We start from the raw sequence: 17,915 nt of genomic DNA on the forward strand, positions 1-17,915 counted from the left end.
TGCAGTAACTTGCAGAGCATCATTTGAAACGGTTCTTCACCGCCAGAAGGGTAGATCTTTGTGCTGAAATAAGACTTCTTTTAACGTGGCTATTAGTCACTCTATGACCCCAACTACACTGACACTGGTACTACACTGACAGTGATAGAGAGTGAAAAGGACCTGGGTGTAATTGTGCAGGCAGATATGAAGTTTTCTGATCAGTGCAGACAATCTGCAAGAGTAGCTCATGGTGTCTTGTCAATGATATACAGGAATTTTTCTAGCAGGGATAAGGAGGTGATTATCCCCTTGTATAAGGTAATGGTCAGGCCACACCTTGAGTACTGTATACAGGTCTGGAGGCCTCATTTTAAGAAAAATGTAGAGCTGTTGGAATGTGTACAGAGAAAGGCAACCAGATTAGTGAATGGAACAAAAGGGTGCTCTTATGAAGAAAGGCTTACGTTTTGCAAATTACAGTGTCTAGAGACTAGGCACCTGCGAGGTAATCTAATTGAGGTGTATAAGGCCTTGAATGGTTTGAGCATGCTCAGTGCTGATGGGATTCTTCCTCTTGCTCAGAATAATCACCTGAGAGGCATAAATTCAAATTGAGGAAAGACAGTTGTAGGATAGATGTGTGCAGTTTGCCTTTAGCCAGCCGGTAGTTGATTGCTGGAAGAGACTTCCATCTGTTGTTGTGAAAGTTGATAGATAAATAAATTTAAGGCTGAACTAGACAAGAAAGTTGATAGATAAATAAATTTAAGGCTGAACTAGACAAACATTTGGAGTGAATGGATAGGTGAAATGGGAAGTTTTTTTTTTTTTTTTGGCTGATGCTATATAAGCTTGCTTTCATGCATCATGTGCCCTTGCTAATGCTAATATTCTCTCATAATTCTTGTACAGATTGAAATTATGCAATACATTAATCTTCCAGGTTAAGAACACTGAGAAGCAGTTCAAAATTCAGGAGGAATTTTCCCATTGATATATTTGGAGGATGAGTTCCAAAAATAATTTCTCTTGAGTTTTCATTACAGTGTAGTTAGTGAATTACGTTGGATTTTAGGTAGCCAGTCAGCTCCGAGACGGTGTCTTCTGAGTGGTGGCATCCACTGAGAATAAGTAACAATAGTGAAGAGTTACTTATTACTTATTCTATGGTGAAGAGTTACTTATTCGAGCGAGTGCAATATCATAGTGACTCATTGTGAAAGTATTCACAATATGAGATATACATAATGATACCAATCATAACTATTTAGTAGTTAGCTGCAAGCAGATATTATGCATTTGCACTAATTGTAAATGTAGTTAGTGTTAAAATTATTGAATGATTCAAGGAACTTTTGATTGATGCATTCTTGATTTAATGTGCACATTTCACTTTATTTTCTACACCGTACGGAATTACATCACAGCTGAAATGTGAAGTGCATTATATTGATATATTGCACAATGATATTATGTGTTAATGATGTTTCCTCCTAACAGGGCCGTGCAAATGGGGGGAGAGCATTGGATGTGTTTCACCAGGGTCCTGATTTAGGGGCCCCAAGTGAGGATGCTATCAAAGTCTTAACATAAATAAATGAGGCCCTTGAATCCCTTTTGCATCCAGGGCCTCGCATTGCCCTGCCTCCCAAGATCCAAAAAATGGCTTGATCCCAAGGTTGTTTGATTTGAAGGTTTATACTGTATTTATTTATTTTAAAATTATTTTATTTCTTTAATCAAAGGCATGTTGTAATAATGATTTATTGTATACCACACAATAAATTCTCATTCTACTGGCTCCATCTAGCATAGTAAAGCATTTGCTATGTTAGATGGAGCTAGCAGAACAAACAATTCTTGCTCCTGAACATTGCGCTATAGTGAATGTGTGTATATTAATAAATAATACTGAGTAAATACTTACATAATCGTTATTATTTGTGACCACATGAGTTTTTCATACCCCTATCTCACAAAATTTAAAATGGCTCTGATACTGGATTAGCAAGAAAATGAAGAAAATATTACTGCAGGCTGTAACTGTTCCACCCCCATGCTTGTTTCTTTTTGTCAGTTGAACTTTTAACCTCATGATTCATTCGGCATCTTATGTTAACTGAACTTCACCACCTTAATGAATATGTTTATGACTTCCAAGATAAATTCCTTGAATATTTCCCATGGCATATTTGTATCTGACAATACTGTAGTCTCCCCAGTTAATTTAGCTCAAGCAATATTTCGTTCTTGTCTTTACTTTTGATTACATAGGTTTCTTTATATGCAATTTTATTTTATGGTATTGTGATCACTACACACTGTTGGTTCCCCACTGTCAAGTTTTTAGTACAGTTAGACTCCTTAATGAGAACTTTACCTAGAATATTAGAGCCCTTTTGAAATCTTTCTTACAAGATGAAATAGGTAGCAATCAATCATCAAAAAGCTATTACAGTATAGTTACGAGCAATGGTGAGCTGTAGCGGGCTCGCGAGAGCCCCTTGTTATTTTTTTTTCTTCAAAAATTTACGAGCCCATTGTTGAGACCATCATTTATTTTACAAATAAAATCCTGAATACAATTATTGAGTATCCAGAGTGAGCCGAAACTACGGTGGGGCAAGGGGCAAGCCCCATTCCCAGCATTTTAATGGTGCAATTGATCGGTTATGTATTTTAAAATTGCTTCATTTTTGATTTAATTACAGTCCAACCTCTGTTTAATGAACTTCTTTATAGCGAATTTTTTTGATTCCCTTGGTAATTACATTTAAAATAGTTTTCGTTGAACAAAGAAAATTTCCATGTAATGAACAGATTAGGAGAGACAACTGTGTATGCATTGTTCTCACCTCTAGCCTTTAGGCAATTTAGGTAATTAGAAAGTGCGAATTAAGGGTGAAAGGGATTACCGTTTCACAGTGTTAGTGGTGTCCATAAAACCTAAGCAGTCGCATACTGAGAAGTCATGCTAGTCAATATGCTTTCCATAGCCAGTCGGTGGATTAAGAAGATTCTCGACACAGATTATAGCCTCTGGTCAACCTGTGTTGTGGTTCCCCCTTACTCTGACAAACGGGCATGTGTTTTTTGGAGAAGTGAGTGATCCACGCCTTCCAGTAAATTTCTCCATCTATGTTTACCTGGTCACAGTAGCTGAATATCTGTGTGATTCCAATATTTTGCATAGTATTCAAAGAACTAGTGACAGTAGCAACGTAGAGGGGGGGGGGATTGAGGCAACTAAGATATTATATAAATTTTACGAAGATGAAATATTGGCAATTTTTGAAACTTGGTCGGACCTTTCACTGTGTAGAAAATGCTCTAAAATATAATGGCATACAGGCAATAATTTAAAAAAAAAAAAAAACTATCACCAATCTCCAAAAATTAGTGCAAATTAAGGATGGTTGCTAAAGAGCTTCATGTGGAAACTATAAAGATCAGTTGTGTGTTCAGGCCACGATGAGCAGCTTATAGCTTGCGGACGCCAAATGTGGGTTGGAGGAATTATCCCACTTTGTGCAAACATTTTGAACCAGAAGCTAAATATTCTGGATTATTAAATTGACTTTTAAATTTGGAATTTCTTAACCATTTAGCACTAATGATCAACATCCTGCAGGAGCTCTCTTAGCTTTCAGAAGCTTTACAGAATCACAATGGTTCCAGTCACATAGTTCCCTGAGGAGCTGTTGTGGCCACCAACAAAATCCTCCATCTGCATCGATCATATGCTATACGAGCGACGTCGCAAAATGTCACGCCCAAAAGTTCACTGATCCCATCCTTCCACCTAGTTGCAGGTCTTCCTTTAACAGCAGTTTTTGGAGTTGGTTTTGTTATGGCCTCTGTGGCATCAGATAATGTGGTGGTATGCCTTTGCCTACCACATAGCCGATTTTGAAAGGGGCCGGCTTTAATCATAGGAAGAGTCATCATGCATCCCACGAGATGCTCTTGAAGAGGAAAGGTGACTACAGCAAAGCCCTACTTAGTGCAGAAGGCTGATTACAACTGTGTTTCATCTAGTTTCCAGAGGTCGTCTATGTATATAAACAGATATATATTATTCATTAGATTCGCACCAGTAGTTATTATATCTACAGTCAATGAATTTATTCATAAGGTTACACTATTATCCCTCTGCTTCCTTCTTCGATGTCCGATATTTCCAATTAATTATGTCAAATATATTTTAAAATAATTTTCTCCCAAACCATAAAGAATGTAACGTTTCCTTACCATTAATGTATTTACATGTTTACATGCTGATTTGCAGTCTTAACCCCCAATGAATATATTTCTTATGTTTTAAAATCACAATGGTAAAAGCATATAAATTAATTATTTGAACTATCAATGATATTGCTAATTTGAAAAATTCTGAAGGAAATTATGAAGCTAAAATTGAGAGCATGTTGAAGTGGAAAGAATTTGCAGGAATCAAAATTGAAAGTAAAAAAATTACTTTGTGACAAGTTATTAAATGCATTGTTTTATCCTTAAAGGGTTAGTTATTAATGAAACAGGGTGATTTTAAATTAAATAAAGAAAATAACGATACCATTGAAAGAAATTTTAAACACACGCTACCTGAAATCATAGATTATGAAATAACCTTCTTCTCTGTGGCAAGACAGTGAAAAACGAATCAGAAATTTAAATTTTATAATAAAATGTAAAACAAAAATTAATGATTTTAGAGATTTTGTCGAAGACAGTTTATCTTTAAAATCGAGTGAAATTACTTTTTCAATTAAGAAAGCCAGAAAATATCTTTGAAACCATTGCGATTAGCAGTGGTGAAGCTAAGTGAGCTTTCAGCGTAATGAATAATATTGTGACAGTTAATTAAACACATTGCAGATTATGATGACCATACATCTAAATGGAAAACCATTGCTTCAATTTGATCCAGATCGTTACTTCAAATCATTCCTCTGTAATCATCACTCAGCTATTAAGCAAAGCAGAAGATCGGCAACAAATATTAATAAAGAAGTAAATTGTATATGGCATTTTAGAATAAATTTTTCTTGAGTATTTATGTAATAATTTTTTTTCCCATGTAATCTGTGATTTTTGTGTACCTTTTCTATTATAGTTTGTTTTTCGTGTAATATTTGTTTTTATATTGTGGAATGTTTTGTGATAGTTTTTATGATCTCTGTAAAATAGCACCGATTGATGTACCGATTTTGTAGTTGAAGCGACATACGCAGCTGTTAGGGGCACCTAACAATGGAATGTAACGAAAATGCAAGATGAAAAAAGAAATTGTTGACAAATATTTGTATTGTTGCAATCATACTTACTGCAGTAGTAACTGTGATGTCATACTATTCAAAAATTCTAAAAAGTTAGAACCCCAAACACTGTCACATCTAGTTATCATCGTAAGGCGAGGCATGACGACCAGGTTTTTTGGGTTTTTTAGATAGACCTAGGAACGTTTTACACATTCACTTATACGCATGGTTAAGGGAGTAATAAGTCGCATCTGTCCACCCCGACTCGAGATATCATATCAGTCACGAAAAATGCATCACGCATTCTAATCACTACTAATAGTGCGAGTGTGGGAAGCACCTCTAGTGGAAGCTGTGGATGACATTACTTCCGTGACCGATCAGATTTACTCGGTAGAAAGTCGGAAAAACTGCGAGCCAATTGTTAAAATATTCACAGCTCACCACTGGTTATGAGGGTGGTTCAATAAAGAATTGTCCTCACCTACTTCCATATATCGCAGAGTCATGATATTTTGTGTGTAGCATCATACATATCTCTGTACTAAAGGTGTAAAATTTCAGTCCATGTGTCTTAATTTGTTTTCCTCTTACAGACCTGAACGTGTGACAAAGTAGCATCATGGACAAAGTTGAAACCAGAGCTGTAATCCGGTATCTGTTCTCGAAGGGGAAATCTCCTACAGAAATTCACAAGGAGATGACTGCTGCATATAAGGATGAAGCCCTGTCCTATGGCATTGTGAAGCACTGACATAGACAGTTTAGGTGTGTGGTCAGACATCGGTAGAATCTGAGCTCATTCCAGGTCGTCCCCATTCAGCCATTGATGACAGCATGATCAGAAAAGTGGAGTCATTAATCATGGAAGATCGCCGGATATTGTGCATGAATTGTCCCAGGAGGTGAAGATAAGTGTGGGCTCTCTGTTGAAACAGTCCTCCATGACTAACTCCATTTACCGAAATTGAGTGCAAGATGGATTCCCCGATTATTCACTGGTTTCCAGAAGGCTGATCGACAACAGAAATCACAAGAGTGCAAGATTATGTTATCTTATATTATCAAAAAAATGAGGAAGACTTTTTCTCTCATCTAATCACTCAAGATGAAAGTTGGATACACTATTTCAACCCTGGAAGTAAAAAGCAATCCATGGAATGGCAACATCATGGTTCCCCACCCCACAAGAAGGCAAGGGTGCAAGCATCAGCAGGAAAGGTTAAACTTGCTGACATTGTTTTGGGATGAGAAGGGCGTAATAATGACTGATTATCTGCCAAAAGGTAGAGCAATTACAGGTGCCTATTATGCCAATTTACTCACAAAATTAAGGGAGAAAATCAAAACATAGGCATGGCATACTGTCCAAAGGTGTGAGAATGCTTCAAGACAGTGCCCCAGTTCACACTTCTGAAATTGCAACAACACAAGCAGCCACTTGTGGATATGAAATACTGCCCCATCCAGCCTACTCACCCAATCTTGCACCAATGGACTTCTTGTTTCCTTCCCTCAAATCATTTCTTTGGGAACCCACTTCTCTGACGCCGAAACACTCATTTCTACAACAGAGTCATGGTTCAAAGACTAACCTCACCATTCTACAAAAACGGTATTCGTAACCTCATCCATCGATGGGAAAAATTTGGAAATCAGCACAGTAGCTACGTAGAGAAAGACTAAAACCTGTGCCAAGACTCAACAGGCTAGCCCCTCTTCAGCGAGGTCAGGGTGATTCTTTATTGAACCAGCCTCGTAATTTTCAGCTCACATATTCCAGTCAATGAGAGGCAGGTTGAAGTTACTCATGATGAGACAATTGTATTTACTAGCCCAATCAGTATACTTCAAGAAATTTTTGTCATACTCTTGAGAGTCATTTGGCCTGTAGTCTTTCCATACTACAAGTCATTTCGCATCACATAGACTCAACATTTACATTTCTTTGATCTGAGTGAGGGAAAATTCTTGTCACTTTCAGAGGTTTTAATTACAAACGTCACCTCTCTTCCATTCCTCTCCCCTGAGTACATGGTATTCACCAATGTAAAACTTACATCTTATATTATCATGTCTCAGTAAGCTCATATGCATCAGAATTAGTTGATTAACAGCTCAAAGTCATTTAATTTGTTTACAATATTCCTAACATTACTGTATAGATAAATTTTGTACTTTATTACTTTTACATCCTTGATTTCCTCTTATAATTATTTAAAAGTATTTTCCATACTGTTTTCGATTGCCAGTTCCCCCCCCCCTCCATCTGTTAGCTTCCCTTTCATTGTTTAGGGTAATTGATAGTAATTACACACAATAGGGATAGGGTACAAGTGTAATTTTGTCCTATGCCACTTACCTGAGTCTATCATTTGCCAACTTTCCTACCCACCTCTAAACTGTCAGTTTCCCTGAACCTTTAATGTCTCCTCAATAGCATTAGCAATGAACCATCTTTACAAAATAAATTCCATCTGCCACCTAAGGCTAGTCATATTTAGTCATACTTAAACTTCCCATCATTAGTTTTGCATTCTCTCTCAAGCCTAGAGTTAATCCAGATGGCTTTCATTGTAAAATTCTTCCTGTCATATCTGGGCAGAATTATAGATGCAAGAACATTTTGTCTTATCTCCCTATGTTTTTTTCAATGTGACTTTTTAAAGTTTGTTTATGCTTTGCATCTTAGCTCCCCCACTTGATTGCTGTGTACCTACTGCCTTTACCAATGTGTTAATTGTTAATTTTTGCACAGTTAGGCACATTTTGGTTCTGTGCTTTCTGTTTTTCTTCCAGAAATTATAATTTTCCCTTACCACTATCAAATTCAACTCTCTACTCTTACCACTATCATATTGATGTTTTGGCTGGAATATTATCATTATTATTATTAGCCATAAGGTGCAAGGAAGCCTGAGGCTTATACTGCACCAGCCAAAAAAAAAAAAAAAAAAAAAAATTTTATTTACCCTGTGACCCAGAGAAAGAGAGATAGAGATAAAAGGAAATCACCAAGAAAGAGAAGAATGATGATATCCAACTCAGGACCCTGAGTGTGCCAAGCCCATACTCACCAGATGTGAGCCCCCAGGATATTGTAGCATAATCAGTAGCCTAGAAGAATAGTAGGGTTTTAATAATAAATATTTTGAAGATTTTAATCACTTTTTGGGCATATATCTTTGTATTTAGCTAAGGATATAACTAATTTAGCATTGTGATCGTTACAGTATAGCGTAACTTGATGACATATATCTCAAAAAAAATTTGATAGCTAAGGTATAATGTAAAACTATATAGCAGAATACGTATTACTGTATTAGCTTAGTATAGTATAGTAAATTAATCAATTAAATTTATTAACCTTATTAATTTTCATTGTTAATTAATTAAATTGTATTTAAAAGGAAATCATGCCCCAGACTAGAGCAGCAAAGCAATGTGCACAAAGCAGCTGGAGTGCTGTGGCTAGAGGAGAACCAAAGGGGGTGATTCTCCAACATATCACAGCCTAAAGAAATGTGCAACTTGTAAAATGTTTGCAGATCTTTCTAGGATGGGACATGATGTTGCCAAGGGGGGGGGTGGCTTTGTGTGTGTGTGTGTGTGTGTGTGTGTTCAGTGTAAGCAGTGTGAAGAAGTTAGGCACCAACTCAGCATTGTTATGGGCCTTTATGAGAGCTTGAAGGACAAGGTAGATGCCCTCAAAGGACTTAAATTGGGGGAATCCATCAAGCTCTCAGCTGCCCCCATCAAAGCCAAAGCTTGCACTTGATCATCAGGCAACAGTGGCCACCTTCAGGGCAGAATGTGCTGGTCCCACAGGAGCTAGTTATTGTCGTTGACTCTATTGTCAGGGAGATGGGAAATACACTACACCCCTAATAAAGTGATGTACTTTATTAGGTACACACCTAATAAAGTGGCCTTTATAAAGTTTGCGCAAGAGGTGTTTTCTAGGCAGAGGACACTTATTGCTATTCATCACAACTAAAGCCAGTAACTGAATGAAACAACTCTACCTAATTGAACAGAAACATTCAAATAGAAAGACTGAACTAACCACACTAAGGACCTTTTGCACCAGGACCGCACACGGAACTGATGCAGTCCACTGCTCACCTGTCTAAAGATCCCTCTGCAGTGGAAGACACCAGTGATTACCAAGTCAGACTTGACTCTACACATCTCCTGAAACTGACACCAGCGGCTGTTACCTCTGAGACAAACTCACCGGACATGACTATTGCTGCAGCCTGCTACCAAGGCCATTGGCCTCCCTTACTTGCACTCTTGCACAGTACTTTCTCCCTACTTCCTGGGTAGGTGGAGAGGAGAAGTCTGCTGTCACCTCGCCACCCCATTTTCTTCCATCTGATGGGGCATGGGCATGCCTCACTGACCATCTGGCGTCGCCTTCTCTATTGACCTCACCTGTCTTACCCCCCAGTCTTCACTCTCCCCACCCGCTCTCTAACTTTGCGACCCTGTCTAATGAAACCAAAATTGTTCCAAACCCACACTCAAAAACTTAAGTCAACCATGCAACAACCCTATTACCATTCGGTATAGCCCCTTTCAGCATAAATTATAGTAACTTTTTTCTTTTTTTTTAGGTCCTAGCAACTGAAATCTCAGGAAATTAGGTGGTAGGACCTGCAAGAGAAAATATAACTACACTGAGTGTACCTGGTCTGCCTCCATGGGACCAAGTGTGGGCAATGGTGGGTCCATTAGGAGCCCAACAGCTAAAAGGCTAGATAAACAACAGTACAAAACATTACACATCACAATATATATGCACTTTTAAATCTGTGGTCTTTACAGTGTACTGTATCACATGACAATATATACTACGTGAAGATGAGGGAACCCCCTGGTGCCGTTTGACCCCGAAAACACTTTACACTGTACTATGCTTCATTGTATCTCAGAGGGCTGATACGAATTTTATGGAATATGAACCCTGATCACACAAGATTAGCCAGTTTTATTCCTTGCACAGCCTTTCTCTTTAAACAGCTGGTTTAAACAAAGTATCACATTTCTTGTAGGTACTCAAAGAGTTCAAAAAAAAAACTGAATCTTTTCTCACAGAAATTGCACTTTTAGTTGTGAGGCTTGGCTTCTCTTCTCTGTGATTTTGCTTTACTGATGGGAGCATGTGGGATTTACAACCATTAAAGTACTGTGACTTATTACTGCTCTCTAGCAAATTTTCCAGGAAGTACTGCAAATTATTTCCAACTTTAAATTAAATTCAGCTAATAGTTCAGTTTTAATTGATGATACAAATGTGTCAACACTCCATGCACCATCCTCTGTACACACAGAGGATGGTGCATGGAGTGTTGACACCTTGAACACATACACCTTGAATTGTGATTATGAAGCTGGAGATTCTTTTGTTTTCAATAAACTGATTGGATATTTGATTATGAAGTGCTGGAGATTCTTTTGTTTTCAATAAACTGATTGGAGAAATGAATCAGCAATATGGTAGAGTGCAAGAAATATATGCAGTGCTTGAAAGAATTCTCATTTCAAGCACTGCATATATTAGAGTGGATGCTTTTAAATGAGTTTGGTTTTTGTTATTAATTTATTAAATATATAAATAATGAACTATTTAACTTTTATTTTATTAATCATAGAAGAGTCATAAAATATGGTTTGTATTTCAATTTTTATTAAACTTCAAAAGTGCAGTACATAAAAATAATTACATTGACACATTATTAGTTAATTAATTATATTTCACTTATGTTAACCATAGAAAATGTAAAAATTAGGAAAAAAATATGGATTCATCTTTAATTTCAGAATGTATGTCTTATCACTAGTCAGTCACATAAACTACTGTCAAGGATACTATCCAATATATATCAAACAGCGACACTTAGTTATCCTCTAACAGAAAGCCAATATTTAGATACTATCTTGGCTTTCGGAGCTTTGGCTATATCCTAAAATTGTTCCAAATTTTTTTCCATTTTAGTCTTTCCTGGGAGGAACCAGAAAAAAGTGCTGCATTGGTTTTGATAAAGCTGTTGAAATTCTCTACCGATTACACTCGCCTGTAGAGGTCAGTTGTCTTTTTAATACATTAGTTGATATGTAATTGTTAATATTTGCATTTCTGCTACCCAGAAGTAAATTAAATATATAAATACATTAGAATATTATAAATATTCTAATGTATTTACTAATGTATTAATATATTCTAATATATAAATACTAATGTATTATAAATAAATATATAATACATTAGTTGATATGTAATTGTTAATGTTTGCATTTCTGCTACCCAGAAGTAAATTAAATATATAAATAAATAAAATTAATAAATAAAATATACAATATATGAAATATGTATTAAATGGGTGGTGTGCTTTGATACATATACAGCAAACTCTCAATTTACCGGGATTAGATTAATCAGGACACTTCAAGACTCTAAAAATAAAATAAATAAATAAATCAACCAGAAATCATAAAATTCAAGTAATAACTAGAATAGGTATAAACAGATGTTTTGCAAGTCAAGCGACAAGAAGCGGCACGTGCCTCTCTCAAAAAAAAAGAGAGAGAGAGAGAGAGAACAAATATTTAGTTTGTTTTAGCGCATTTTAGGAATCTCAAAAATGATGGATAAACGCAAAAGAGTTGTGCTTTCAATTAAACAAAAACTTGAAATTATTCAAAAGTTTGAGAACAGTGCATCTGTTAAATCTCGAACCATGATAATGTTGGTGACCAAACCATATGTGACATCGTTAAAAATAAAGGGAAGCATCGTATTGGACATACAAGTAATGCATGGTAAGTTTTTTGTTTTTTATCTATTGACATACTTTTTACGTAGGTTGCTGAATATTTATTGATACGGTAAGTCCCCGACTTATGTAACTTTGGACTTCCATTAATTTTTTTTTCACTCAAATTTTTTTTTTCTTTTTTAGAATTGTAATATTTAAAACAGTAAAAAAAAATAATGAAAAATAAGCAATCAATAACGACAATCACGGCATGCACAAATTGCACAAGTGAGATACAGAGTAACAAGCAGGAATGAAGAGAAGACGTTTTTTAATATGACTGAAGATTTTGGCGAAGGGGACACATTTCACCATAATAACGTAAAAACCCACAGAATTCCAGCTATCAGTATATGCTATCAGTATTGCACTAACAGAAAAGTCCAATAACCCGGAAAGTGCAAATTGTTTTTATTGTTTTAAGGTAGTGACCTCCAGAAATGTGCTTTAGTAAAATGTGAGCTTGTGTGGGTGATTAATAGTGAGTTTTCGCCTTAACCATGGTATCACCACAAAAGGTGATATCATTGTACATGTTGGCACTAATGACATTAAGCGTAGGAGATCTGCAGATTTACTACGCAAGTACAGGTCAGTGCTAAAAAAAAGTCGCGAGTTAGGGTTAAATTTGAAAGTGACTGCAATCCTGCCCCCAGATATGACAGGAGGGAGTGTGTGAAGAGAGCCTTGTCAATCAATTTGGCCCTGGAGAGATTGTGCAGGGTTCATGGGGTAGAATTTTTTTCAGTGTGGTCTGTGCTTGTTAAAAGGAGATATTGCTTCTACAGGGATGGGATACACTTAAATAGAAGGGGTGCAAGAATATTTGCTGATGCTATCGAGGAAACGTTAGGTGGGTCGGAAAACTGCTAGTTTGGGGAAATTCACTAATAGACTAACAGTAGCCGCCGGAAGAGATGGAAATGATTCTTGTACTGTTTCTATTGGAATGAGCAGCAGCCTGGAAAGCCATTTGCTGGGGGTCATGAAACCAGTAAATACATAGGCTAGGTTAGAGTAACTAAGAGTAAGAACATGTGCATGTACAGCAATGCTAGGAGTATAGTAAATGAATTTGAAGTGCTGGTTAAGACATCCAAGGCAGATATTGTTGGGATACCAGAGATATGGTGCCACTCAGATATAAGGGATGCAAAATTGGAATTTGGGGAGTACAATGTGTACGGAAGGGAGTAGGGGTTATGCTAATAATTAAGAATGACAAAATCTATGGAAGTGCATCCAGTTGACATAGATGGACAGTGCAGCATTGGGTCAGTTTGGTGTTGACATAAGCATTGGGAAAGGAAAAATGAGGGGAGAAGTTTGTTATAGACTAAATGACTCTGATGAGTACAATGAACAATTATACAGAGAAATAGTGGGGGCCAGTAAATCAGAATAAATAAATCTTTATTTGTCGTACCAAATTTAAATATAGATTTACATTGGTAAGTGACAAATTCCCTTCACGGCAGAAAATGCCAGGGGATTACCATAAAATGTGAATAAAAGAATGTCTAAAATATACAAGAAAGGGCAACAAATATACAATAAATATACATGAAAAGATGACATATAAATTGCATTACTCTTCACTACATTTCTGTCTAGAGTCCTGGCAATTGTAATACAAAAGTTCATCTTGACATCGCATCCACTGATCAACTTGTGAGAGATATACATTGTTCAATTGCACACACACAGTTCTTGACAGAAATTCACACAACTGCTAGGCAACAATAGCCTCAGCGAACCACACTGCGGTTTGTTTTCTATATTTTAGATCTTCTGTGAGCCTTAGTAGGTCAATTCCTATACGTGTTAGGCACTGAATTGATTCTAACGCACTAGCAGGTATAAACCTGTCGGCCATCTTCAGTCTGTTGGTCTTCATTCTCAAGGATTTTGTACCTCTTAATGCAGATGGCGGGATGTGCCACTCACAAAGCTGCCAGAAGCATGGTGATGATATCATGCCAGTCATCATTTTGATTGCGGTTATTAATCGTTTCCAGGCAATGATGTCTGGTAAACGCTGCAGTTTAAGCTGTTCAGAGAGCTGCGTGGTCCTTAACTGTTGAGGGAGATGGTGCTTATGGTTTGCCCACTTCAGCAGCCAGAATTCACTTGCATATATTCTCCTAATGTCGGTAGGGGTGGCTGACGCCCACAATTCTGCGCCATACAAAATGACCGAATACACTGTAGTTCTTAAATATCGTGCGGTTGTTGCAGTCTGTTTCACGTGCAAGAGGTGCTGTTTTGTTGCCCAACGTAAGTAGTTCATTTTCTTTATAATCAGGTCAATATGAGACTTGAACGTAAGTTTCGTATCAAATGTTACTCCCAGATCTCTATGCGTCTCAACAACTGGGATAGGTTTGCCATTAAGTTTCGGGTGTACGAGCGTAGGGGATTTTTTGAGCGAGTACACCATAATTACAGTCTTCTGCGGATTTAGGGCCAAGCCAAATTTGTCTAAGTACACGAATAAGTTCAGAAGCTTATAATTAATCTGTTCACACAATTCACTATTGGTCATGGACGGTTGGATGGGTGTTAGGATCTTAATATCGTCTGCATAAGTGCATACATCATCCCTACCCTTGCAGAACGGGATCATCATGGCGGTAAAGAGGAGTCCAGATAAAACTCCACCCTGTGGAACTCCTGCATGGAGTTGGCGTTGGAGGATCTGACTATCTGTGCGGTAATAAATTGACCGACAAGTAAGTAGGGTCTGTAGGAACTTCAGCAAATTTCCTTTTATTTGGAAGGCGTGTTGGAGCAGATGAAGTAAGGCATGTACATCCAGGCTATCGAAGGCTGCTTTTATATCGGCATAAATTATTGCAATTTCCTTTCTGGCTTGGAAAACATTTAGTATCGCGGCTTGAACTGTGAGGAGGTTAGTAATTGTTGATCTTGCAGTTACTGAATAATGAATTTGTTGAGGCTGCCCAGCCAGTATCTGATTCGACAACTTTGGCAAAAGAGCTTTCTCTAGTACTTTTAACAGGGTAGATGCAGTAGATATTGGCCTGTAGTGCTCCACAAGGTTAGGCTTTGTAATTTTCGGCATTGGAATTACAGCGTAGTTATTCCAGTTCTCAGGGAAAACTCGGCAAGCAAGGATAGAGCTATAAATTGCTTGGAGTGGTTCAATTAGATAAGGGCTGAGACACTTTACCATGAAGTGGGGGACTCCATCAACTCCAGCTGTCTTAGTTGCCCTGAGGGAGTTAATACTCTGTATTAGTGCTTCTTTAGTGATAATAACAGACTCCATCTCATTGTCAACTAATTGATCCCACTCAAAATCCCTGACTTGAGACTCATGATATATGCTGGAGAATCTGCTGATGTGATCCATCCACGCTTCTTTGTCCAGCCCCTTATTTGTGCCACTTTTATGTGTGCAACGAGGTAGCTTTCCCCTGTCAAGTGTGTCTTTGATGTAGCGGTTGATTGCTCTAGATTTTTCCCTATTAAATATTGCTCTGGCCCTCGAGTAGTCAATTCTATTTTGTGGGTCATTAGACAGTTTCCATTTTCTGTGCAGACTTTGCTTTAGTTTAAACAATGCAGTTAAGCTAGAGTTCCACCAGGTTTTAGATTTTGATGACCTCCTTACTACTTTGGAAGCCGCAAATTCTGTAATAGAGTTGATCCAACTGGTTAAGAGAGTTGTTGCAAATAAGGCATCACATTTGAGTAGACATTCCCACGGGATACAGCTGGCAGCAAATAAGCATTTATTTGGGTCCAGAAAGGCTGGCGAAGTGACAAGCTGGCTCTTAATTTTTTCCTTGACATTGAAGTCCACATACGGTAGCATTATGAGCATTGCAATTGGGCTATGATCGGATGGAAAGAACGTTTCAGGGGGTACATCAATTATACATTTACCAGAAGACAGAATTAGGTCAAGTCTATTTTCACCTCTTGTAGGTTGATCATTGATAAGAGAGATGGAGCATGGCTGTAGTTTATTTAACATGGTGTCCAGTAGGTTATTGAGCTGTGGTGGAAGGTTGAAATCTCCACATACTATATGGGTGGCTGACACATGTAATTTGGTGAGAAGCCAGTCTACTACATTATTTATCATTTCTAGACTAGGGACAGGTGGAATGTAAACGACTGCTATATGTAAGAGTGCTGTGTGGACTTTTAAAGTGACAAGTAATGCCTCATAAAGCTCTGAATCCGAGTAGGCGACCGAGATTATTTGAAGTGCTCTGTCACGTACTAATAGGGCTACTCCTCCACCCCTCGCTACAGATCTGGATTTGAAGTAGGCATTGTATCCAGCAGCGTCAGCAGCAACTAGAGACTCTTGATGTGGCTGGAGCCAGGTCTAGCAAGACAGATAACATCAGCAGACCGTGACAAGAGCATTTGTTCCAATGTATCCAACTTGTTTCGTATGCTCCTAACATTCTGATCCCAAGAATGTCTTATAATGGGGGATTTTAACTTCCCAGATATAGTCTGGAACTTGTGGATTAGTCACTTGCACATTAGCAAGCATTTTGTGAATTTATTGGATGATTGTTTTCTACAGCAGCATGTTAAAGAGGCAACAAGAGGGAGTAACACTCTTTATTTGATTATCAGCAGTGATTATTTATGCATTAAGAATTTACAGATAAAGGAACCACTAGATGGCAGTGATCGTGGTGTACTGATTTGGGATCTACTTAAAGATGTAAATACCATCAGGTAAAGTGAAGGGTTTTTGCTTTTATAAAGGCAAGTACAATGATCTCAAAATTTTTTTAGGTTCTATACAGTGGGACCAACTGATGTTACCAGTGTTGCCAACAGCAAATTCTAAATGGGAAGCATTCGAGGAAATAATTTTGGCAGCTACTAGGCTTTTTGTTCTAACTAAGATGGCTGCTCAAGGTTTAGACCCAGATGAATGTCATATGAGACTCGTGGCATCTTTGGAAAAGGATGCAAAGAAAAACATCAAAGACTTCTTTACTTATATAAACTCTAAAAGGAAGGAGATTAATCAGATTGGTCCACTTGATATCAGATGATCATTCTCAGATAGCTGCTGAACTAAATGAGTATTTTTCATCTACATTCACTCATGAGGAGTTATTCAAGGAGGGGAATGCCAAAGGTTTATCAAACTCTGCCATAGAGATAAATGATTTTGTAATAACTGAGAGCAAAGAGGAGGAGGAGTTATTGAAGTTAAACATAAGAAAGGCACCTGGGGGTAGATGGGATCTATCCAGTTATATTAAAGGAGGTGGCAAAGGAAGTAAGCAAACCCTTAGCCATAAGTATGAGAGCATCCTCGGACTCTTGGGATTCCCCACAGACTGGAGATGTGCAAATGTATCTCCAATTCAGAAAGGGGATCTAAGGGTGACATGAGTAATTACTGACTAACATCTGTTCCAGGGAAAATAATGGAGTCACTAGTTAAAGAAGCATTCCAGGATCATCTAGACAAGACAGCAGTAATAATTCAGACACAGCATGGGTTTGTCAAGGGGAAGTCTTGTCTGACCAATTTGATTGGATACTATGATGTGGTCACAAAGGAACTAGATGCAAAAAATAATTTTTATATCATATACTTGGATACAGTAATGAACACTTTTTTTCAAGAAAAGGGTGAACAGAAAGTGGACATGGAAGAGCCCAAACGGATTAACAACTAATGAAATCGACTTCATTCTCGCTAACAGAAGGTATATCGTAAATGATGTTACTATCCTGAACAAGGTAAATGTTGGAAGTGATCACAGAATGGTAAGATGCACACTTGATATAGATGTAAGAAAGGAAAGAAAAAAACTGACTCGAGTAAATAATACAAAGGTCT

At 37.5% G+C, this 17,915-nt stretch overlaps 1 protein-coding gene across 7 annotated transcripts in view; it reads left to right on the forward strand.

The window, feature by feature from the left end:
* Vps16B (Vacuolar protein sorting 16B) overlaps nucleotides 1-17,915 on the forward strand; it is a 456,530-nt gene that overhangs the window by 367,011 nt on the left and 71,604 nt on the right. For all 7 annotated transcript variants that reach the window (XM_090375324.1, XM_090375325.1, XM_090375323.1 and 4 more), the window contains one exon: nucleotides 11,242-11,328. In XM_090375324.1, coding sequence (XP_090231450.1) covers nucleotides 11,242-11,328 — 87 coding nt within the window. The remainder of the gene's footprint in view (nucleotides 1-11,241; nucleotides 11,329-17,915) is intronic.

This window comes from Mastigoproctus giganteus, chromosome 6 (assembly GCF_048544385.1).
Source record: "Mastigoproctus giganteus isolate SK-2022 chromosome 6, ASM4854438v1, whole genome shotgun sequence".
Classification (NCBI taxonomy): domain Eukaryota; kingdom Metazoa; phylum Arthropoda; class Arachnida; order Uropygi; family Thelyphonidae; genus Mastigoproctus; species Mastigoproctus giganteus.